Consider the following 25,770-nt stretch of genomic DNA (forward strand, 5'->3'; position numbering starts at 1 on the left):
GTATGTTAGTAGTTCCAATCTGTAGACACTATCAAAATCTACACCTGCCTCTGATTGCTCGTAGTGCTTGTGCAAATGCCCAGTAATATTGCTTGTCATTATTACAAGTTACAATTTTATTTGTATTGTGTTCTGTTATTTTCAGGGCTTTTTTGTACTTTAAAAATAGGCCTATATTATATACATATTACAAATACGTATATTTTTTAAATATTAATGCTTGCTGCTATGAGTTCTGTATTTCCACATTTATGTTGACATATTCCACTCATTTATGAAGTCATGCAAGCTCCTGATTCTATCAAAATGACAACCTTAGAAAGAATTGGTCCCAAAACCAATGTAAAGTGGGGGATAAGTGAACTGGGGGGAAACAAAATGAATGGCCAAACAAAGAACCACACTCCCAACACACACTCAACTAAGATTTCCTCTCAAAACAAAAACACAGAAAGCCACGTGAAGGTGTTGAGTATTTTGGACACACAAGCTGCATTCCAAATCGCATATTCTTTCTTTTTACTTTTAGTGAGTACTGCAGCTGCTCTTACAAAGTATACTGTTGCATGCAGTATGGATACAATTGGGGCATACTACTACGTCATGACAGTGCGCCCTGAACTTTGACCACCTTGCTCCTATATCCGTCACAGCCATTGCGCGACATTTTGGAGTACAAAGAAAAGGTATGCAAGTTGGAATGCACCAAAAGTATGCTAAGCTTAAATTGTATCAGACATCAAAATGTCATTCACCGAGCTCGCTGTGGACAGAGGTCAACCCAGAGAACTCTGCTGTTGTTACTGTGTGAGGTATGTAACACATTAGCATGACTACGTAGTAGTCATGCTAATGTGTTGGGAGTGTGGTACTGCTATGTAATTTACCATAATCATCTGTTGCTGGCAGATGCTTTATTTCAAATTAGATTCATATGTAAAGATACAGCTATTGGCATCATGTTATATCTGCATGTGAAGCAGCTTTACATGAACATCGTGTAGCCATATACATTGTTGCAGAACCGTATGTGTGACATTGTATAATCAGACCATTGCAGTCCAAATACATAGTGTCTCTGTATCTCAGACTGCAGATCGACCATGTAGTAAATGAAGTGTATCTGCTGTAGCACCACCCTAACAGTGTAGGCAGAATAGGATTCATCAGGAATTGAAATGATGCTTTCGCACAACATTGGATGTCTTTATCATTTTCATAGCATGTCCATCCTACAACATATTGCCACCTCAATCCAAACATGCCCATCCTGCGGTTCTATTTCAGTGGTGTATCTGACCTCCGTCCTGACCTTCGCCTGGTCAAGGAGTCCATTGTGGCACTCACAGGCAAAACAACATCACTGCCAAACAAAGCTGAACATGGATGGGGAAAACAGCTGGAAGTCCTAATGTTTGTGTACTGGCTTGCCCATGCAGCATCATATAGAGTTGTCTCAAGGGCCTTTTACGTCCCCAAAACCACAGTCCACATGATAATCGATAACATCAGCCAGGCAGTACTTGGACTCCTGAGGAGGATTGTCGAGTCCCTGGGAGTAAGCCATACATTTGCACCTGTTTTTGTCACCTGCTGCACTGTCCTTCACAACCTCTGCACAGACTATGGAGACATTGTGGAGCCTGATGAGGAAGCTAAAGTGGGAGATGATGGCCCAGTACCTGGACACAGGGGCGTTGAACCAGTTGATGGTGCCAGGGATCTTCTGGCTGAAGCGGTGTCTGTCCCTATTAATTGTACTACTGCTCTGCAGGAACATGATTACATACGTTATTTTTCTTTTTCTATGCCTGTGTCATGCAGTGTTGGGAGTAACATGTTACAGAGGCAACACATTTCAGTTATATATATCATTTAGCTGTAACAGAGTAATGATGGCTGTGTAGACCTCCTTCAACCTAACAACCTAACTAATTTCCATTCATGAATCACATATGCCCATGCATTCCTTATTCTGTGGATAAAAAGGCATAGGAAAAGGGGTATTTGTCCTGTCATGTTATTACAGGCAACATTTTAGAAGTAATTTGTTAATTAATTTGTTTGACATGAATTAATTTGTAAATAATTTGTTAATTTGTTACTCTACACAGACAGTAATATTGTAACATTTAATATTACTTTACAATAAAGCTAACTAGTAATATGTAATTTATATCATTCTGACACTAATTTGCCCAACACTGATGTTATGATATGTATTATATATCCTGTTAGCCTCATTTTCTTAAGCCATCACTTTGCATTATGTGTAACCTATATCATATATAAAACATCTAATAAGTAAGATGTTATGGCTATGTAAGTAATAAGTTATGGCTTATGTATTGTGTTATCCCTTGAGTACGTGGTACTGGTTTCCCGTGTATCTTGGACGTCATGTCAAGGAGAGAACACTGGAATCGCGGCATCAGAGGGGAATGTCTGAAAAGACAAAGAGGACATATATACACAATAAGGACGGTCAGACAAGGAAAGAATGATGACCATTTAAAGTCCAATGGAAGCCAAGCTACCTTGTCATTTATTCAGCACTCAGTACACCGTGTACAGTATTTCACTGATGGGCTATAATGAAGCACTTAAGAATTGGTAAGTTAAGCTGTTCAATGAATGTTTATTTATATAAACAGAAATATATTAACTGTTTCAGTTGAGTAAAGAGTACATTAGGGCACAAACACAAATACAACTGTTACAGTTGATCAACCATACTTAAAGGGGTAAACACAAATCCAACAACTGTTATATAAAACCAGAAACACATAACTACTTGTGATGTAGCAGTGCTTCCAGCAATGTTAGGACTTTTTTGTCTCTCCTGTCCTCTCTGGCAATGGCCTCCTCCTCTCTCCTTTGTGTTTCCTCATATCTCTGCTCCTCTTTGGCCAGCTGTTCTCTTTCCCTCCTTTCCTCACTTCTCTCCATCTCTAGTCAATGGTCCATTATGTGGCTGTCCTCCTTTCTCCTCTTTCTTGCTCTTGACCTGTCCTGTGGGATGTCAGCAATAGAGGGGGGTGGAGTCGACACTACAGCTGCCTCCAGACTTTTTGAGGATATCAGCACTGGTGGGGTGATGGATGGCTTTCGGCCCGATGCAGCATCCATCACCCCATAATATTTCCATGAAACTCCTGTAGCCTCCCCTCCCTCTGTGCTGATCCCTGTTTTGGGAGTCTTCAAGTCCTCCAAATTAGATAAGACGAGAGGTTCATGTTAGTTCAGCATAGGAAATCAAAAGCATACACAAACTTCCTGTAACAGACCTTGTATTTGTGCTTTAGGTTTTCCCAATTTTTCTTCTTCCAGGCCACCTGGATGCTTCCTTAAAGTCCATTCTCTTCCACAAACTTCCTACAGGGACAGAGATTAATTATAATATGCCCAGCTATGACAAAGATGGTTTGTGGCTCCCTTTTTGCTATTCACAACAAAATGAACATTAGATACAACAATTACAGTAGACAGTCCAGTACAGTCATACAGTAGAACGGGTGAGGACATATGAGGTCCTATAAAGAACACTTAAACTATTTAACATGGTAGAGTGCGAAGACAAATGTGCAAGAAATGAAATTTTGGCATATGGACTTAAATGTTATACTCACTCTAAGCCTTTGATGGCAGCACTTCTCTTCCCTGTGAAGAGGTCTTCCTTCTCCGTTCTCCAGCTTATTAGCTTTTCTGTATCTTCATCGGACCCTAACAGCACAAATCACTTTGTCATCAAAGTTCTCCAGAGGAATATGAGAGGTAAGGTCAGTAAACTAGTAGTCTGATCCTGTGGTAAAGTTAAGCGACAGTGTTTTCTAAGCCATTCTAAGGTAGCTTTAGTTCAAATATTGGTTGGTGTTTTTTCACTCATTTATCCATTTAGCTTCATGCAGCGATAGTATATTACGATATTTATTGTACACACGAGTCGCGAGACATATTATTAGTACTTACACTTGAATGTGCTGTCATCTGTCATTGTGATGTCTGTCATTCTGTCACACCAGTTATCATCTGTCAGTGAGCTGTCAAATGTTTGTGCTCTTGCAGCTTTGTTTATATTTGCGCGTCGCACGTGACCTATGTGACGTAACATCTGCTTTGCAGAGGATTGTGGGTCGGAATAGCCAGGAAACCATGCTGGCCTGCATACTGCAAGACGTGGCCAGATATAGTAGGACATCCTGGTATTTTTGGCATACTGCATTTTACATACTTCGTATTGGGTCATACCAAATCTTTTTCTGCCATACTAAATAGTATTGTAGTATGGGTATTGGAGCGCAGGGACACAACCAACTAAGCAGGAAGCCTCCCTGTATAACCTCACAGCAGGCTGATTGCAGCAGCTGAGGAGAAAATCACAGCTGCACACAATAGCTCCTGATTAGCAAAGAAACCTGGGACCTAGATTTTGGATCTCTGTGGATCTCTGACCATAACAGCACCTCCTTCCCCAGCCACGTGCAGTGCAGCTCGTTAGGTAATGCAGCACAACTGGAAGATGAGGGAAACGGGACAACAGCATAAAACACATATAACAATAACACCCCCACCGTTAAAACAATAAATAGATAATTTGTTACCACCACACACTATAATGACATTTACTTTTTAACCCTTTGAAACCAGGAGCGACGAAACATAAACAGGGAATGTGAAATATGCATAATCATAGGATAGAATGATTGAAATGTGCCATGTTTCACAGCATTTCAATACACATTCTGTTTGTCTATTCATGGGATCCTAATGAACGCTTTCTCTGCATGACATACAGTTCACAGACAATGATCAACATGTTCTCTTCATGTGCATTTTATATGTATATATGTATGTAGAGCTGTCAGTGTTAATGCTTCAATCGCAACGTGAATAAGTTCCGTACATTACATGTTTAATCCCAATAATCACCAGGGATATTGTCATCTTTACAAGGCTGTATTGGGCTGAGTTTTAAAGCTACACTGATGACACTAAAAGACCTGAGAAGTCCAATGGTACCAACAATCTCATGTTAATTTTTAAGAAAGGGGACTGAATAATGCTCCAAATTTAGGCTAAAGTTTGGCTTTGGAAAAATGGCATGGCTATTTCACAGGGGTCCCTTGACCTAAAGTTATCTGAATGAAAATGAGTTCTCTGCATACCCTTTACAGACATGCCCACTTTATACTAGTCCAGTTTTTTGGTCTCATTTGATTCCTAATCAAGATAGTCTTGAAGAACAAATTGAGAAGGAAAATCAGTTCTTACCAAACTGTTTTGAAATGCAGAATAATAAAACTGAAAAGATGTGATTAGCAGCGATTAACTATTGAAATTCTTCAATTAATCAGATGGTTTCATGAATTTACTATGTTACCCTCCTACCTTCAAGAGTTTTGTTTTGTTTTGTTTTGTTTTGTTTTGTTTTGTTTTGTTTTAAATGTGAAGAGCCACAAGCAGATCGTCTTAATCAAGGAAAATGAAAACAGAATACCAAGCAGGTTAAGCTATTTGATCGTCATCTGACTAAGTGACTTGCATGCATGAATTAAATAATTTACTTCATGCTTCTGTCATGTCAATGTGCTTTGGATCAACAGGTAGGTATCTAATAATTCAGTGAATGTTTCTACCCCTGACAGTGGCAGGAGTCTACACTTCTGCAATTCCTCTGATATATGGATAAATGAAAAGTGATGGGTTGTTAATTGAAAAGCACGTATACACTCTGCACAATTGGCTTTTATGTGGAGAGCAGTGACACATAAATTGTAGTCACAGCTGACAGGCTTTGAATGTGAACACAAGCTGCTTCCTGCCTCTAGACCTTTTCATCCACCTACACATGTACTATATGGCCATTGTTAGTCATCAACAGCAAACACCTCACTTACTGCACATTTATTCAGTCAATGCGCCGCAACAACCTTTGAGGTTAACACCTCTGCTGTTAGAAGAGAGCTAAGAAAACAACAATGCATTCAGAAAAAGCAGGAAGAAATCCATAATGCCATGTGATTACTCGTTGTATTCATCATAGCTGAAGTGGATTCTCTTTAAAGAAGAATACCATTTTAGACAGATATTATACTCAATCTCAAGTCTCTGGCTCATTTTACACTTGTCTTTGAGGCACTCAAAGACTCAAGGGAGGAAAATTGGTTGGGTTGTTATTGGGTGCAGATGGAAGGTGCTGGCCAAAGGATAGAGGCATGGCTTAAATGCTAAAGGCCATCGAGGTCAATGCAAAGGCAATATCCCTATGTGTGCTTTAATATCTGAGAAAAGTGTGAGCACACATATCCCCACGATTTGCCCATGTAACACTCAGAAACTCCTGACGTCCCTTGCACACCATCTTCAGAGATCTTAACCCTGAGCATGAAAGAGGTTTGTTTTTGTTTTTTGATTGTGTGGGATGACGTAAGCTTTCAACATACAATGGGAATAGTTTGCCATCAACCAAGGATGTTATCTGTGTCCTTTCTACCATATTCACCTGAATCCAGAGTTTTTTTTCCTGGAAGGTTTATGATCATTGGTCCCATGACCAAATGTCTCTGCTTGACTCAGTGGATGTTGCTTGTGATGGATCCCAGCAGAAAATTACAGCGGATGGTTTTGGCATGCAAAATGATTTTTCCCTTGGAAAATATATCAGGTGTGATGTGATATTCATGAAAATCTGTGGCAAGACAGACAAACACATTCACAACACAACACACTCCCAACTCATCAAATACCAACGCTTGATCAGTGGCCCATCACATCAAAATATGACTCATGAGTCATCTCATACCGCCACTAAGGGGTACCTCTGTGCATCACTGACTAAATGTCTGTATTTGATGAGTCAGGAATGAGACCAGGTTGGACAGTCATGGGCAACAGGACATCCAGTAAAGGGAAGTCTTTAGTGTAGCACTCTAGCTTTACTGTTACACTGTTAGGTTATACTTTATTTACCTGTTTTTTTTTTTTTTTGACTGGGTATACTTTTGTTTTATATCGTACCAGGCTGTAAACATGTTTATTTCTTCTGTCAATTTGTTTGTTTTGTTTTTTTAACATGCGGATCTATGGGGATTTCTGGGCCAGCCTCAAGTGGCCATTCGAGGAACTGCAGTTTTCTTTTTCTTTCTTTCTGATAAAGTATAAAGTTTCTGATATAGATCAAATCAAACCATTCATTACAGGGAGAATTCTGGTGGATTTCTCTTTTCAGCTTAGTGAAAGCTGCTTTACAGAAATGTAATAAAATGTAATAACGCAGTGACAGAAATATGCCAAGAATGGCTCATACTGCAGAAAAATAAGATAAAAATTAGACAAAACAGAAGTCTGTGTGTCTGAGCCCTTTCAAGAATGCAAATAAGGATTTCGACTTAAAATCCAAAGGGACATTTATCTCAGCAAGACAGTGCTGCAGAGAAGAAAGAAAACAGACGTGAAAAGTCAGTTTATTTGGCACCATCTCAGAAATCATCACTCCGTAGGGGTTGAGAGAAAAAAGGTCTGGAAAAATGTAAACATGTTGTAACATTGATCACTTAGCATCTTGCTGCATATTTGAAGTCATTTCACAAACACAGAGCCATCTGTTGTGTGATAACTACAGTCGTCCTCAAAATTATTCAGACCCTTGCTAATTCTTGTGATTTTTTCATTTAGTGATGAAATGAATGCATGTTTTCAAATTTGTGTATCAGTTATATGTGACCAACAATTGAAAGAATGACAACAATACAAAATTCAAAAAAATATTTATTTCTGGGGTATTTTATTAATGGAGTCCCAAAAAATGCCATGTTCAAAATTATTCATACCCTAGTCCATTGTCTTTATTTAATAGTCAATGGCATAGCCTTTATTCTTTATGACTGCTTCTAGACGATTCTTGTACGTGTCCACAAGCTTCCTGCATGTCTCCTGTGGGATGTTGGCACTCTTCCTTGGCGAATGCCTCAAGCTGGGTCAGGTTGGTTGGTTTCCTCGCCATCACTCTGGTCTTCAAGTGATGCCACAAGTTCTCAATGGGATTCAGGTCAGGACTTTGACTTGGCCATTCCAGGACACTGACATCATTGTCCTTGAACCATTTCTTCACTACCTTGGTAGTGTGTTTAGGATCATTGTCTCGCTGGTACGTCCAGTTGTGGCCAAGCTGGAGTTTCACAGCAGATTCCTTCACATTTTCATCAAGTATCCTGATGTAATCCTCCTTTTTCATGATACCTTGGACCTTGACGAGATTCCCTGTGCCACTGGAGGAGAAACATCCCCATAGCATTATGCTTCCACCACCATACTTGACAGTGGGCACAGTGTTCTTTGGCCTATAGGCTTCTCCTTTCTTCCTCCAGACATATTGAGCATCCATATGGCCAAATAACTCCAACTTTGTCTCATCAGACCACAGGATGGTTGACCAAAAGCTGGGATCTTGCTTCAGATGACCTCTACCAAAGGCCAGGCGAGCTACCAGATGTTTCTTACTGAGCAGCGGCGTCTTCCGAGGTTTACGTGCATGGAGACCTCCTGTGTGCAAGACTCGCTCAATGGTGGGCTGTGACACCTTTGTCCCTGCCTGGTCAAGCGTTTCAATTAGGGCCTTGGTTGTGGTCTGTGGGTTGTGTGTTGACCTCTCGGCAGATTTTCCTAGCAAGTTTGGGGGGCACCTTACGCTTCCGGCCACGCCCACTGAGGTTTTTAACAGTGTTGAACCTCTTGTGCTTGTTGATGATGCTCTGGACGGTTGAAACAGGGACATCATACTGCTTGGAAATGGCCTTGTAACCCTTTCCTTCACTGTGGGTACGAACAAGACGCTGATGTAGGTCCTCGCTGAGCTCCATGACCAGAAATTGAGAATGACCTCAACACTTTTCCCCTATTTATACTCTTCTGGAAAGATGTCTTTTTTCGCTTTAACATTTGGCCAACAATGTTAAATAAAGGCTTTTATTCCATTGTGACATCTTGAAGTAACTACTGGACAAAAATTACCACATCTGGCACATTTTTGTTGAAATATTGTCAGGGGTATGAATAATGTTGAACATGGCATTTTTTGGGACTCCATTAATAAAATACCCCAGAAATAAATATTTTTTTGAATTTTGTATTGTTGTCATTCTTTCAATTGTTGGTCACATATAACTGATACACAAATTTGAAAACATGCATTCATTTCATCACTAAATGAAAAAATCACAAGAATTAGCAAGGGTCTGAATAATTTTGAGGATGACTGTATTTCAACCAACAAATAACAGACATCAACACATAGTCATAAATAGATGTAAAGTAGACTCAATAATTACATTTAAAGGACAAACAATACATATGAAATATTTCATATATACAAGATAAACCACATTTATATTTGAAAACTTTGTGAAACACTGCCAGATCACAGCAGATAGATGAATTTCTGAAAATTTGAGAATCATTTCACAAGTTCAACTGTTACATAGACCTCTTTGACAAGAAACACCACATGCAATGAAATATAGCCTCAAAATTTAATGCAAATATTTTAGGATTCCTGTTAAAAGTAATGTCTTTCAATAACCTGATCGATATTGTGCTGTGGCTGCCATACCATACCATAATCACCATCTTAGTTCAGTGTGTTAGCATGCTAATTAGGACTAAACACAGAATATGCCTGTGTTTTGCAGGTATTTAATCAATAACCAAAGAAATTAACAATTTAATTCAAATTCAAATTATCAACATCATGGTGGCACTAAAGAAATGTCTAGGGATCAAAATTCATCCTCCAGGAACCATGGATGTATGTACATACATTTTGTGCCAAATCATCTAGTAGATGTAATATCTCACTGTATAAGTGAAAGCTTTGACCTGCTGGTAGTACTATAGGAAAAGTCAAGTTTTCATATCTGTCTAAAATATTAATCCACTTGAGAAAACGCATGTCTGTAAAAAATGTCATGGCAATTCATCCAGTCATTGTTGAATTTTTTTTGGCTGGACCAAAGTGGTGGATCGACCAATTAACAGACCGCCATCTCTACAACCAAATAACTAATTATGAATCTGGTAACACGTTATGTTAATGTACACATATTCAACATTAACTAGAAGTTTGCTAGCATGTGTAGCTCTATCAGTAGCATATTGGCTCTTTATTAGCCACTGCAAAACATTTAGTCATTCCTAAGAGTTTTCTCCCAATCTCTATGATGTCGGCACAGATGTTACACCTTTCTGTCTGCAAATGTAAGTGGTGCTTTTTGTGGTTGGCTTTGGACGGTAGTGATGTATCATTTAGAGTCACTCATCGGGATGTGAAAACCAACTCACCAGTCTGTAAACTTCTCCTGTTGACTTACACTAGCTAGCCAGGACGAGGTTTAAAATGTAAACATCAGTTAACATCGAGGTGAAGATGGACACCAGATGAACCAGCATCTTGCTAGCCATCGCACAGGGGTTGGACAATGCTTTTGGAGTGCTTTTGGCGTAAGATTCCGACACCAAATGCCATCTTTCATGTCTGCATGATACGCCGCTGGACATTGTCAGCTGAGAACGTGGCCTTACAAAACCATTCGCAATATTGTTATACTCCACCAGATAGGTGTACGGCACCTGCCACTGCAGCATGATACAGCCAGATGGAAACTGTCGTGTCTGCATGATACAGCATCAGGTGGAAACGCTGCCGGTAATGACGTAATATAAGAAGCATGACGGTCCGTAGAGGGCGGGTGGAAGGGGCGGTGGATGGATCAAACAAACTCATGACTTTCATGCTTTTGCTTCCTATTTATATGTGATGTGAAGAATGTGATGAAACCTTACCACCCGTGCTAGCATGTACGTTTGTTTACATCCCAGCATTGGTTGCAATGCGTATTTGTTGTCGAAACATAACCACGTGTAGCGTAATCCCACCATGAGCATTTGTTGACATTACGGTAGCGGCATCCTGGAATGTAATCAGTAGATGCAGAAGGGAACCTAGAGCAAAATATGTTGACGTGGAAGTCCACTGCAAAGTGGCAATAAGGGATGACTTGGGATGAGAACGTGTTGGCTGACTGGAGCCAACTGCAGAGCAGCGCTGCCATGTCATGTGTGGACAGTTTGATCATTCCTCAACCAGCAACAATGGATCATCAGAACCATCCAGAAACATGAAAAATTATAAAGCAACAGCCAACAGTCCGTTGTAAGTGTCCAAATGAGGAGGGAAACATATTAAGATCATAGGTCGTGTGCAACAACGTCCCTACTTACTCTCAACAAGCAGAAATTCTAAGGTGACTGAGGTAAAACAATGTCCTAATTGTTGTAGAATATGGTCATGCAGAATAAGGCATTAATAAGGTCTTTATAATGACTAATAAAGATCCAATATGCTACTAACATGCATGCTAAAAAGCAAGTAAATGTTGAACATGTGTGCCTTGATCAAAAGTGTCACCATGTTATGCAATAGTGAATTTATAGCAACTGCTTTTGTCATTGTAATATCCCCGTAAAGACTCAGATGAGGTTCAGCATGAAAGTATTTCATATATTGTTCATTTCTGCAGTGTGATCTCACTGCAATATACTGATACAACAGGGACTTTTAGTTCTGCTGTGGTGTTTGTCCTCACACTTTATCTGCAGTCTGATAAACTCTTGAGGCTGATGTACAGGGAACTGACCATGGTAGCCTCCTCCTGGATGGACTCCTTCATATCGGGCTGAGCCTCACACATCAGAGCCACCAGCGTCTTGGGCAGCTTCCCGCTGAACAGCAGGTAGATGCAGGGGTTCGCACAGCTGTTCAGACTGGCCAGCAGCATCAAGATGGTGAAGGTTGCAGCTGGAAACAAAGAGGAGAAAAAAACGGCAAATAATCAACTGTGCATTTTATTCTGATATTTGGACCTGTTTACAAGGAAGGAACAATTTTAAAGTTATTTTCTCATTTTAGAGGATCATCAAATAAACTCAATCTATCCTTATTTCCATTTCTAGCAAGAATGATCAAAAACTAATATAAATTGTGTTAAATTGAATAATTCAGAAATTAACATATAAAAGAAAAACTAAATTCTGAAAGAAAGAAACATACAAACACACATAAACATACATATTATTTATGTTATTTCTGTATTGGTTCTGTTTAATAATCAACTTTTTTACTTATGCATTTATCTATTTATTTATTTATTACAACATTTATTTATTATTAATTTATTCTTTTATTTATGTGTTGATGTATAGGGCATATATCTGTTCTCATATTACTTTCAAATTTAAAATTTAATAATTAACATTTATTTATTTATCCTTTAATGCATTAATTTATTTATACCCATATTTATTTCAACATTTATTAAAGCATTTATTAATTTATTAGGCATTTATTTATTTATTTCCATATTAATTTTGACATTTTATTTATTGCAGCATTAAGTTATGTATATCCATATTTATTTTACATTTAGTTCGTAATTTCTTATTTTATTTATTTAAGCATTTTTTTCATTTCAATATCTATTTCACATTCATGTATTTTATTATTCATACATTTCCATATTTCTTTATCGATATCCATATACATTTTATCTATTTATTGTCAGCAATTATTTTTCTATTCCCACATCTATTTTTTCATTCACTTATTTCCGTATGTATTTATACATTTATTTCTACTTAAGCCATTTTTCGTCCTACATAGCAATAATTCAAGATTTCTTTTTTTTGTGTGTGTGTGTTTGTGTTATGGGGTTAATAACCAATCGTTCTTTCCATTTATACTTTGCATTCTTAAGCGAGAGTGTGTTTTCTTGTAATCTTACTCTGAGTGGGTGCCTCAATGTCCCAGACAGACCAGAGCTGCACGGTGAAGAAAGGCGTCCAGCAGATGATGTAGGCGAGCACGATCACCACGGTCATCTTCACCGTCTTCACTCTCGCCTTGGACACCCCAGCTACGCTGCTGGCCCTGGATGACAGTGGCTTGCTGACCGGCTCTGCGACGTGCTGTGTCTTCATGTGAAAGTTGATGTGCACGGTGCGGCAGATGCGCACCTGGCACACGATAACCACGAGAATGGGTAGGACGAATATGACCAGAGTGGTCCAGGTCACGTACGCTCTCGGTCCCCACGGCTTGATGAACTGCGCCCAGCAGTCGTACACACCGGGAGCGACCTCAACCCGGGAGAAGATGAAGATCTGCGGGAGGCTGCCGATGAGAGAGACGCACCAGGCTGCGCACACCGGGCCGTTCCAGCGCGCCCTGCGCTTCTGGAAAGTCACCATGGGGTTGCAGATGGCTTGGTATCGATCTATCGTCATCACTACAATCATATACGTTGAGGCAAACATCCCGACCACCTGCAGGTACTTCACAGCGCGACACAATATATCTGGCCCCACGAATCTGTCCGTAATGTCCCACATGAGCTGCGGACAAACTTGGAAGAAAGTGACCACCAGATCGGCGACGCACAGGTGGAAAACGAAGACGCGCATCCTGGAAAGCTGCTTCCTCCGCTTCCAAAGCACCAGCAAGAGCCCGAAGTTTAGGATTGCTGCAGTGATGAAGATGATGGACAGAAGAGCTATTTCCACTTGAGCCAAGCGCTCATCTCGCGGCTCATCCCCGGGTAGCGCGCTCTCCAAAGTGATGTTACTGACGTTTACAGTGAACAAAGCCATGCTGTCACCGCAAGCACACTCATAAAACCATGCCAGGTGATTCCATTTACAAAACTAAGGAAAACGTAAACATGCAGTCCAGTTTTATATTTTATCAAAATGTAGTTCCTATGGGGAAAAATGTGGGACTTAAGTGGTTAAATCTCCAGTAATCAACAGGTGCTGGGAGTCTGCAGGCTGAAACTAGTGTTAGTAAAGCAGAGCAGAGGGCTTTATATCTCCTCATCTCTGCAGGAGGAGGAGCAAGCTCTCCTCCGCTCAGAAAACATTTCTCACAGCACCAAACACACATGGAGCACATTTAAACATATAGCTTTGCATTCTGCAGGGCATGCAGTTAAACTAAATAATAACCACGTCATCCTTTCCAATAAAAAGTAGAACCTTTTTATAGGGCATTTTTTTCTTTACAGAAAACGACATTTTGCACAACTGCAATTAAACTGAGGAGAAGACAATCAAAACCAAATGTTTGCTTTTACATGTGGATTTAACCCTTTGAAACGTGAGCAAGTTGACCTGGTTGGCCAATGAAAGGGGATAAACAAATAGCAAGAAATTGGCAGAAAATGACTTGAATTTTTTTTTTAAATTCCCCCAAAAGAAAAAAGTAAATGACCTGGAAAAAAACGTTTTGAAAACATAATTACTAAGTGCTTTATAATTACCAATAAATAGCCAATATACTACTAACAGGCAGATACACGATAATAAGCATCTAGTTATGGCTGAATAATAACGCTCTGAAACCTGAGCAATTTGGCTTGATTTCTTTCAAAACCATGAGCAGAAGGCCAACAAAGAAAGGAATTAGTAAAAGGTACAAGAAAATTACATCAAAAGTAGTTAAAAAAAATAATGATAAAAGAAAAAACAAGGAAATGACCTGGAAGTGCTTGAAAAACAACATTTTTTACACACTTTTAAATATATAATTAATTATTATACATATAGTTTTTCCCTAGCTTTTTTTCTTTTTCCCAGGATATTTTTTCCATAGTTTTTTAAAAATAAATTTCCAAACCACTAATTTCTTGCAATATGTGGAACATCTATTACCAAGTTGCTCATTAGCTTTTTTTCCTCATGTTTATGACAGAAATCACACCAATTTGCTCAGAGTTCCAAGGTTTAAATACTGTCTGACAGCTGCACAAGTAAAGTGATGTCACTCCAAATTTCAAAGAGTTAAACTTGAAAATAGCCATTTTCTAAAGTAACTGAGCATCGGTATAACAGCTGTTTATCCAACGACTTTGCATAGAGCTGTGTAAATAGCTCACAGTGAAATCAGCCATCATCGTCGAGTAGACACTGCAGCATCTGTTGGCAGCTGTGATGTTCAGAGTACACTGTGTGCGATCTCTTTACGTAGTGATCCACAAGAACTAAAGTGGCCCTTTTAGAATGAATTAACAGTCACCAGTTCCTGTCTTTTCTCAACAATATGCAGCAGTCTGCTTAATCAATACCTGCGAGAAGCACAACCACAGTACTGAGTGTCCACATCATCACAGTCTGATGCAAAACACCCCACGTTATTTAAGACTTGACGAAACTGAGGAGTTCGTCTTTGTCCATCTTATAACCGCTTTTCTTCCAGATGTTGCGGAGCTTCTGTAAGGTGGCGCCGATTTCCTTGCCTGATGTGATGCCCATTCTCCTCAGGTCGTGACCACTGACAGGGCAGCGAGGGATGGACCACCTGCTGAGCTCTGCCAGCAGCTTGTCCTCGCCCTGATACTTGAGAAGCTCACACACTTTACTCTGAGTATCCAGGTCCCGATTCTGAAAAGACACAGTGTGTCTGTGAATAACAGTGCCTAAAAACGATCATGAGTAAATGAATAACAATAACAAGGGTACAGTTATATGATATTTATCCAGAGTTTAGCATTTAAACACTGATCTGCATCATCAGGACTGTGATCGACAGCTGCTGACAACACCAGAGGGCAATCACAATACTGTCATCACACTTTGATTAAAATATTCCTAAAGCCTGATTGGATCACAGAAATTTCTGGCATCACATTTTTTTCCCACTGAGCCGGGACCACTTCAAACCAGTAAGAAGAGCACAGAGAATAACAAGATATGGGCATGAGAACTTGAGAACTCTATTTAAATGGCAATATTTGTTGAACATATAAAGTAATCACTTTTTTTTCTTTTTTTTTGCTTTTTAGCATCTAATAAATATAAACATAGATTGACTGTGATATAAATTAAGAGTTATTTTTGGGATAGGAAGCAGTGATGTTATTGCTATCTATGAAGAAGTGCAAGAATCTATACAACAAAAATGAAAGTTTTGCACAGCTGCAAACAGACCACGTTTCCAGTCAGACATCATTTGACAATGCAGACAGACTGGCGACCAGGCATAAGAGTGATGTTTTAAAGTATTTTGACAAAATTAATTAAATGAGCGAAAAGGTGAGCTAAGCTTAGCTGCATTTAATTAATATTTGATGTTTATGAATAGAACTGATGTTGGTTTAAAAAAGTACACTCGATGAAAGTAGAAAATCATATTAATGCATAATTTTTTTTATAACCTGATTTTGAAAAGCGATTTTGTGCACAGAGCAATACGAGTGTGTGTAATATTAAAGCAGGCCTTAAGGGTTAAGATCACAGATGAGATGACCTCTGCACTTATTACAAAGTACCAGAGATCTCCAGGTAATATGAGTTCTGTGCAAATAGGTCTTCAGAATACCTTTCAGCAGGCTGTATTAGTATGGAAGGGAACATGTTGCATTTAGATGTGGGTGATGGATGGAGGCAGACCACCGTCCAACAAGATCTAAGCAGGGAGTAAAAGGGATGATTCCTGCATGTAAAGTAGGGCTGAGGCTACAATTATTTTTATGGTTGGTTTATTTGCTGATTATCTGACTTAATAATGTTTGCCCTTTGAGGAAATGCTGATTACATCGTCCCACAGCCCCGAGTGATGGCTTCAAATTGCTTGTTTTAACTGATCAACAGTCAAAAACTCGAACATATATAGTCAGTTAGCAGACTATAAAAATGCAATTTCACATTTGAACCAGTGAAGTTTTGGCATTTAAATAAACACAACATGACAACATGCTGATAAATAAGCCTGCCTGTCGTTAACCTTCACAATGTGTCCCAACTATAAATCTCTCCAGTCCTTTTTGTTATTTAAAAATAGATGAAAATTTGCCACTTTTGGTAGTCTCTACAGACTAACTGGGAGAAGCTGAAACTTACATCGATGATAAATTCCGTGAAGGGTTTGAGGCCATCTGGCTCATCTTTGTTCCTGCGCAGCTTCTGTCTGTGTTTGATCAGGAACAGAGCCAGGGTCTTCTCCTCCCTGGACACCTTCAGCCGGAGCTCCATCCTCTCCACCTCCTCCGGGCGGCTGAACAGAGCCACCAGGATGGTCATGGGTTTGGGAGAGAGGTCTTTGGCGTTGTGCCACACTCGCTTCATCTCCTCAACGTTGCCATCTGGAGGTAAACCTGAGGAGGAGCAGGGACGGGAGCAGAGTGGATTTTGAACAACCGCAGAATATAAACAGCATACTACATTTTAGTGTAAATATTATGCCTAAAGTATCAAGGTGGACGGTATCTATTAATTAATAACTCGATGACAATTCAATAATCAGAAGTCACTGAATCATTGGCCCTCGTGTGTTGACACTAAAAGGGCGCCAGCGTGCCAGTAAACATATTGATTTATTTATTTATTGTCTCTGACATACTCCTTACTCCTGTCTGCTGTTCACTGTAAATGTTTGTATGGTCTGTAGACTCTTGAAAATAAATGGCCTTTCGGGATAAATAAAGTTGTTTGAATTGAATTGCTAGAGAATTGCTGAGCTTCGACACCACTAATCCCTGTGAGCGTCTGATGCCTATACTTGATGCAAACAATGACTGAATAGCAGGGGACCTGTTCTCTCAGACCACTACAACAAAATGATTTTTCCCAAACTGTTTTTATGGGCAAAATGCAACATATACATAACTCCAATTTTAGGCAGGTGAGAGTCCCATTAACATGCATCCATTACCACACATGATATTATATAGTTTTTATAGTCTAGTAAACACATTATGCATATTCCCATTTCCCCCTGCTCTTAGTCTTATTGCTTATGTAAGCCCATGGTCTACAGGCTCCTGTTTTGTATTCCAAAATTAAAAAGGTTCTCTACTTAATGGGGAGTAATGTCAAAACTGTATTCACCTCATTAAAAATGTATTTCAGTGCAACTTTTCCTGGTGTGAGTGTTTTTCTCAATAGAGTCTGGTTGCTTTGATGAGATCATAGATGGGGAACTATTAGGGAAGTATTTAGTGATTTGGGTTCCCAGGGGCTTTAAATTGCATTTTGCTGCCCCCATCCACAGCACTACGTTGCTTATCTTCTGAGTCAGCTCACTTGCCTGCTTCTCCAAACTGGAGGTGTGCTAACTGATATCTACTGTATGTAAAACAACTATGGATGATTACCTCATACAGCCCCACTTCATGAAATCTGAGCTATCCCTTTAAGAGGCTAACTACATGATTACAATGTCCCTGGCTGACCCCTCGGTACCAGAAATAAGCACTTTAGATGTATTTCATTTCCTACCCGTCTCCCCTCTCACCTATGTACTGGGCCAGTTCCAGACTTTGCATGAGCTCCAGCAGATGACCAGCATGGTTACCAACCACCATCTTCTTAAGTTCCTGCCAAATCCGCTCTCCTGATATCCCTGCAAGTCCACGTCCATTCTCCCTAATAGCTGCCAGCGTCTCGGGCTCGTGATCATCAGGCTCGAAGGCCACTCGGCCGTAGAACCTTGGAGGGAAATGAGACAGTTGAGGTCAAAGCGATTTCACGTCAAACAAATATAAACTTTTGTCTTCCAGTTTCTATTCATCCTAGGTTTAAAGTGAAATAAAGCAGCGCACCTGAAATAACGCAGTATTCTCAAGTAGTCCTCTTGGATTCTTTGTTCAGGGCTGCCAACAAACCGAACTTTGCGGTTCTGCAGGTCTTCATATCCTTTGAAGTAGTCATATAGTGTGCCATCAAGCCCTGCGAGAGGGGACGTCAAACAAAACATATGACAGAATTGTGACACAGGTGTAAGAAACATAACAGAATAAGTAACAAACGTAACAGAATGAGTCAGAAGGGCCCATGAATGCACCTGAACTGATAACACATGCTATTTCACTCAGCAGTACCTAAAAACATGGAATTGATGGTGAGGTCTCTCCGCTCAGCGTCTTTCTGCCAGTCGGTGGTGAACTCCACCTCTGCGTGACGGCCATCCGTCTGAACATCCACTCGCAAAGTGGTCACCTCGAAGTTCTGATCGTGTAGCTGTGAAAGATGAACAATAAAAGACAATGAACAGACACGCAACTAAGACTGCACTGAGAGAGACTGCTGTGAGAAAACTCCACTGACATGCCCACATATATGCTGACTCAGACAATGTCCCTCTCTACCGAAACTCACTCCGAGATAGTTGTGTCACAATATGTACATGACAAAGCTACCTTATGCCATTTAACATTGTAGGATTTGTATATTGACACAACCTTGTGGAAACTATGGCTCATTAGACCCGTTATTTATATATTCCAGGATTAACCCTTTAAAACCTGAGAAAATTGGCTTGATTTCTTTCAAAAACACAGGAAGAAGTCAATGACAATTAAATTACCCAAATATTAGCAAGAAATATGTAAAAAGTACAATTAAATTACCAGTAGTAGTTTAACAACACAAAAAAATTTAAAATATATATAAAAAAACTATAATTTTTTTGTTTTGTTAACCTACACCTGGTAATTAATTTTTATATTACATATGTAAAATTATGTTTCAGAATTATGCAATCATCATTTCTTTAACTATAGAACATTTCTCTAATAATTTCATTTAAACAACAAAAATTCAAATCATGGCATTTTCAAAACTTTCCATAATTTTTTACTAATCCCATGACTTTTACAGGCCTGGAAAATGTGATTGTGAAATAACATGAGTTTTCCTGGTTTTCTATGACTGTGAGAACCCTGTAAAAAAATCTTTTTTTTTGTATCTACTAAGTTCTTGAAATTTGTGGAACATTTCTTACCAAGTTGCTCATTGCCTTTTTTCCCCCATATTTTTTTGAAAGAAATCGCACCAATTTGCGCCGGGTTCAAAGGTTTAAATACTTGTGAAAGGCACCTGAAAGCAGCACAAGGAAGGTGATGTCGCTACAGGTTTCAAAGGGCTAAACAATCGATCAGGAGTAGAGCTTCTTAACTGTGCTGCTCTTATGAGAGTGTTCCCCACAGTTCATCAGGATGGCTGACCCATTAACATCTTTAAATCAGTAAGTAAGGTCCACTTATATGGTCGATGAGATGATCACATGTGGAAGGAAGAACAGCATGGAGTCGTACTGAAAGCCTCCTATGATGGAATTCGTCTTTGCTGCATTGTTTTTAAATTTGTGGTCACGTTAGCGTTACCAACTGTCCCCCCATAAAACAATAATCCTGTAATCGGAAAACTACAATACATGTTCTGTATTGAACTGATATAGGACACTTTTTGTTCCGTATTTAAACAAAAAACAAAAAAATGAACATTCAGTGCAAAGCAATGGGAGGGAAATATCACAGGTTAGACTCTAAAACTGATTTGCAGGAGACAGAAGGAAACCCTCCTGATCCGTCATTCTGCAGCCTGTCTGTGGTTATGTTATGTTCTGCTCTTCAAATGATTGATTATGCATGATTCATGATGACTCAGTGTCTCTGAAAGCAGAACTGTAATTAGCTGTCATCATGGGAATATGAAGCTTTTTTGGTTGCCACATGCAAACATTTACATAAGTACAGTTACATAAACAAACTTATGTAACTGATATGTAGATAACTTGATCGCATGTGCAATCACATATAAAGTAATATTCATTAATTGATGATCAATATCCGAGACCATTTTATTCTGTCCAATAACGTCATATATATTTATTTTTTTGCTAAGGCTGTCAAGATTAATGCATTAATCACGATGTGATTAAGGTCAGTACACAACATGTTTTTTTAAATCGCGTTAATCAAAGATTTCTGTCTACTGGGCCGGGTTTTAAAGCTACAGTGATGATAGCAGTATCATCTGAAACTGGAAGATCTTCAGAATCCAGTGATTTTACAGACATGTCGACTTTATGCGAGTCTCAGGCAGTTTTTTGTTGTCATTTGATTCCTAATCAAGACAATCTCGTAAGAAAATGCTTTACCCAGTCAATCTAGACTTCAAAACTGTTCTGAAATGCAAAATAATTCAATTAAAAACATGAGATTAAAAAAAGCTATTCATCCCATTAATTACTGAAAATTTGCGATTGATCGTGATAAAAAAAAAAACACCTGTTTGACAGCTCTAATTTTTCCATTGCCTTTCATTTTAAGCTTTGAAAATTAAAATTGAATGGGCATTTTTCAAAAAAGAATATGAACCACTCCTTTCCCAATTAGCTTAGCTTTTCTTCTGCATTAGTCAAGTCGATTTAACTTTATTTATAAAGCCCATTATAACAAATCACAGTTTTCCTCAGAGGCCTTTACAGTAATCGACATACCTCTGCTCTAAGACCCTCACATCGACTAAGGAAAACTCCCCAAAAAAAACATGTAACGGGGGAAAAAAATGGTAAAAAACCTCAGGAAGAGCAACTGAGGAGGGATCCCTCTTTAAGGACAGACAGTCGTGCAATAGATGTCGTAAACTGAACTAGCTGCAGATAGTTTAAGTAGTCTTTAAATCTTCCAAAACAGAGATTTAAAAAACAGTGAAAGCAGGATGCAGCTACATCTTTACGCTTCAGACAGGCTCTTACTCTTGCTGTAATGGTCCCGTGCTTCTCTCCTTTGTTGTTTATCATCCTGATGCCGGCTTTTTGGAACATGTCCTTCATCTCCTCTGGAGTGGCTGTGGTGGCAAAGTCCACATCCTCAGGCCGCTTCCCTGACAGCAGGTCCCGTACGGCGCCGCCGGCTATCCTCAGCTCATGCTGATGCTTCTCAAACACCACTGGAAAGAACAAAAGCAAACTTACAGCAGGTGGCTAACTTGTTATTACGCTTCAGACAGGCTCTTACTCATGGCATGTAAGGACCCTTAGCTTACTCACCTTGTTGAATTATCATCTGATGCCGGCTTTTTATGAACATGTGCCTTCATCTCCTCTGAGTGGCTGTGGTGGCAAAGTCCACATCCTCAGGCAAGCTTCCCTGACAGCAGGTTCCCGTACGTCGCCGCCCTATCCCAGCTCATGCAGAATAGCTTCTCAAACCCACAGGAAAGAAACAAAAGCAAACTCTTTACAGCATGTAGGCTAACTTGTTAAGGAAGTTTTTGTGAGGCACAAACAACCTTGCTGTATGAGTGAGTCATGCCTTGAGGGACAGAGCCACAGAAGAAACTTAACAAGATAATGAAATTCATTGTCACGAACCAATACAACAACACCTCTTTTTTACCCTTTTTTCTATTCTTTCTGCAGTTTTCACTTTGCCAGGTAGCCAACAAGTGTTTGTTTTTTTACTCCGCCAGTTGATATTTCACTTAAAAAATAAGGACAACTGATTAATTACAGAACATTCATCTTTTTAGGGCTGGCCCCCAGAGGGCATTATTCTAAAATTTAAAGCTTTTACAAATTTCTAAATACTTTCACCTAACTAAAAAAAATCTTTCAGATTTTCAGTCTTCTCCACTTTGAAGTTTTACTCTTTACATACTTTTATCTGTAAACTTCATTTAAGCTTTAAATAGTTCACAAAGTAATTATACTGATGTACATTTTTCGATCACCTACTAGTTCTTCATACTTTCTGCTACAGTATTCAAATGTCAGAACTTTATGGCCTTTAAGGACATTTATGCTTGTACTCAACTTCTTTCAATGTTTTTGCTTTTAAAAGTGCAAAGCATTTTGCAAAGCAACATTTTTGTGCTATAACTGTTAAAAGCAGCATTTACACTGGTACAGTACCTGCACTGAGGCAATATCTGCCTAGAAAATGAGTCGGTCTTGCCCAAATTGTGTAGTGTTAAAACTCATCAAATAGGGGTCGACAGATTATCAGCCTGGCCGATTATTGGGGGTCAATATTTGGCATTTTGCCAACTCTGTACCTGTGATTTACTTTATTGGTTGTTGATAAAATTAAGTAAAATGTGTGAAGAAAGTGTCACCATGGGAGGAACATTTGATCTGTAAATCTCAATAAGCTATTTTTATTTCTTCTTTTTTTAATGTAAATTTTTACGTGACTTAATTTTTAAAAAAATTGCTGGGAACTTGCTGTATTTGATGTTGAACGTTTGAGTTTTGATTAAGTATTTGCTTAAGACATTTAAGCAGAGTCTTGTGCGGGCGTTTGTTTTATTTCAGATTCTAAATATTGACAAAGATTTTATTGTAAATGCATATCGCTTCCAAATATCAGTTAGCGGTCTCATTACTTAGTAATAATCAGTATAGGTATTGGCCCTGAATAATCAATATCATATGTTTATCTATCATAGAAGTAAGTTGTCATAGACCAGATCATGTTTTTCAACAGATTTGACTCCACCACCTCACCCTCCCCCACCCACCAAAGCCCTGACCTGTCTGGGCATTCACACCTCCGCCACCCCCCTCCCCCCGTGTCACCTCAGACACCAACAGCCCCCCCCCCACACCATGTCACCCCCCTTCACCCCCTACCAGACAGATCCACACACTCCACCCCCGTCCACACTCAGCAGGAGCCACACCACAGCTCCACCCCCCGCCTCTCCATTACTGCTGACCAGGTGAGGAGGGAGCTCAGGAGGACAAAGTCAAGGAAAGCCACTGGCCCTGATGGCATCAACTCCAGACTGCTTAAAGACTGTGCAGATCAGCTCTGTGGAATTATTCTGCATATCTTTAACCTGAGCCTCAGTCTGGAGAAGGTGCCACTCCTCTGGAAAACCTCCTGTGTGGTCCCTGTTCCAAAGACCTCGCACCCCAGGGAGAACCACTTCAGGCCAGTGGCTTTAACCTCTCACCTGATGAAGACCATGGAGAGGATTGTTCTCACCCACCTCCAGCACCTGGTGAGCAGCGCGAGGGACCCCCTGCAGTTCGCGTACAGGCCGGGCATCGGTGTGGGACGACGCCATCATCTACCTGCTGCACCGGTCACTTTCGCACCTGGAGGGGCCCCGGGAGCACTGTGAGAGTCATGTTCTTTGACTTCTCCAGTGCTTTCAACACCATCCAGCCTGCCCTGCTCAGGGGAAAGCTGGAGGGAGCCGGGGTCGACCGTCACCTGGCTGCATGGACCATCGACTACCTCACCAACAGACCGCAGTATGTGAGGCTCAGCGACTGTTTGTCGAATGTGGTAGTCTGCAGCACGGGGGCTCCACAGGGTACAGTGCTCTCCCCCCGTTCCTGTTTACTCTGTACACATCAGACTTCACCCACAACACTGACAGCTGCCACATCCAGAAGTTCTCCGATGACACAGCCATCGTTGGATGTGTGTCAGAGGGGGACGAGCTGGAGTACAGGGAGGTCATCACCTCCTTTGTCTGCTGGTGCGAACGGAACCACCTGAGCATCAACGCCAGCAAGACAAAGGAGGTGGTGATTGACTTCAGGAGGAAACCACCTCAGCCTGCACCGGTGAACATCCAGGGCCTGGACATTGAGATCGTGGAGAAGTACAGGTACCTGGGTGTTCACCTCAACAACAAACTGGACTGGGCACACAATACAGATGTCCTGTACAGGAAGGGCCAGAGTCGTCTCCACCTGTTGAGGAGACTGAGGTCCTTCGGTGTGAGCAGGACTCTGTTAAGGACATTTTATGACTCGGTGGTGGCATCAGCCATCTCCTATGCTGTGGTCTGCTGGGGCAGTGGAAGCACAGAGCGGGACAGGAAGAGGCTGAACAAGCTGGTCAGGAGGGCCGGCTCAGTCTTGGACTGTCCCCTGGACTCCATCGAGGAGGTGGGTGAGAGGAGGATGTTGGCCAAGCTGACATCCATCATGGACAACCCCTCTCACCCCCTTCATGAGACTGTGGGAGACCTGAGCAGCTCCTTCAGCAGCAGACTGCGGTACCCACGCTGCAGGAAGGAGCGCTACCGCAGGTCCTTCCTTCCATCGGCCATCAGGCTATACAACACCAGCCTGAGCCAACAATAACCTGGACTCACTACAATCAAAAGCTGCATCTCTGCACATGTCTTCTCTGACTTTTGTATTTACAACCTGTACATTTTTTTTTCTTCTTGATACATGCCTATTTTTGCACTCTTGTATATTTTATATTTTATATTTTGTATATATTGATATTTTTATTTTATTTTTTTCTGTACACACGGCTGCTGTGACAAGTTAATTTCCCACAAGTGGGATAAATAAACGTGTCTAAGTCTAAGTCTATCTATGACCTTTCCTGCTTTCTCTCAAATGTCCATAGTTCTTCTCTCGAAGCTCCGTCATTTGTAAAACAATTACTACATTTACTGCCATGTTTCCAGGCAATAAATCTAACAGAGCAGCGATGTAATGTCAAGCTAAGTGCCGACTACTGTCAGCTGTGTCTGCATCTCACCTGCTAGTCCACTCAGCCCATCAGTGAACAGAGACTGGAAACTCACTGGTTTTCAGCTGCATAGTGAAGAGACCCCTCCAATAGAAACCTGTTCTCCCAATAATACGAGGACTCAATATTCTGCTCCACATCTGTACAAACAACAAAAACGTCGTCAGGTGGCTGTTCCTTTTATCATTGCTAGCTACATGTCATTGAATCCATGCTTACGAGCTTCAGCTGCTCGCGTGCGCCTTGGCACACTGTCCACACATTGTAAGCACGCGAACACCATCGACATTTCAATATAAACTCACCCAATATAAAAACAGAACTGACCTGCGACTCAAATAGAACACTTTATGTCCAAGCAACGCAGTTACAAATTCCTGACACTCTCGTTAGCTGTGAAGCTTAGCAGGAAGCCTTTGGATAAACGTGCGGT

At 40.3% G+C, this 25,770-nt stretch overlaps 2 protein-coding genes across 2 annotated transcripts; both read right to left on the reverse strand.

The window, feature by feature from the left end:
• Positions 1-11,642: 11,642 nt before the first annotated feature.
• Positions 11,643-13,698, reverse strand: avpr2ba (arginine vasopressin receptor 2b, duplicate a). The gene is made up of 2 exons (XM_042496579.1): positions 12,834-13,698; positions 11,643-11,851 (listed from the first exon to the last, which is right to left on the reverse strand). Exons 1-2 carry the CDS (start codon positions 13,696-13,698, stop codon positions 11,643-11,645), a joined length of 1,074 nt encoding a protein of 357 aa, XP_042352513.1.
• Positions 13,699-14,819: 1,121 nt separating this feature from the next.
• trnt1 (tRNA nucleotidyl transferase, CCA-adding, 1) lies at positions 14,820-25,752 on the reverse strand. The gene is given in 9 exon segments (XM_042496879.1): positions 14,820-15,486; positions 16,945-17,198; positions 18,338-18,531; positions 18,645-18,771; positions 18,924-19,062; positions 21,584-21,777; positions 25,347-25,386; positions 25,388-25,477; positions 25,665-25,752. Coding segments are annotated over 8 exon segments (1,284 nt in total). The 5' UTR covers positions 25,665-25,752; the 3' UTR covers positions 14,820-15,240.
• Between the last annotated feature and the right edge of the window lie 18 nt (positions 25,753-25,770).

Source organism: Plectropomus leopardus, chromosome 2 (assembly GCF_008729295.1).
Source record: "Plectropomus leopardus isolate mb chromosome 2, YSFRI_Pleo_2.0, whole genome shotgun sequence".
In the NCBI taxonomy this organism is placed as follows: domain Eukaryota; kingdom Metazoa; phylum Chordata; class Actinopteri; order Perciformes; family Serranidae; genus Plectropomus; species Plectropomus leopardus.

Coding starts and splice junctions, on each gene's coding strand:
- avpr2ba (XM_042496579.1), bottom strand. CDS start 13,698: ATGGCTTTGTTCACTGTAAACGTCAGTAACATCACTTTGGAGAGCGCG. Junction 11,852..12,833: donor CATTGAGGCACCCACTCAGA/GTAAGATTACAA, acceptor CTTTGTTTCCAG/CTGCAACCTTCACCATCTTG.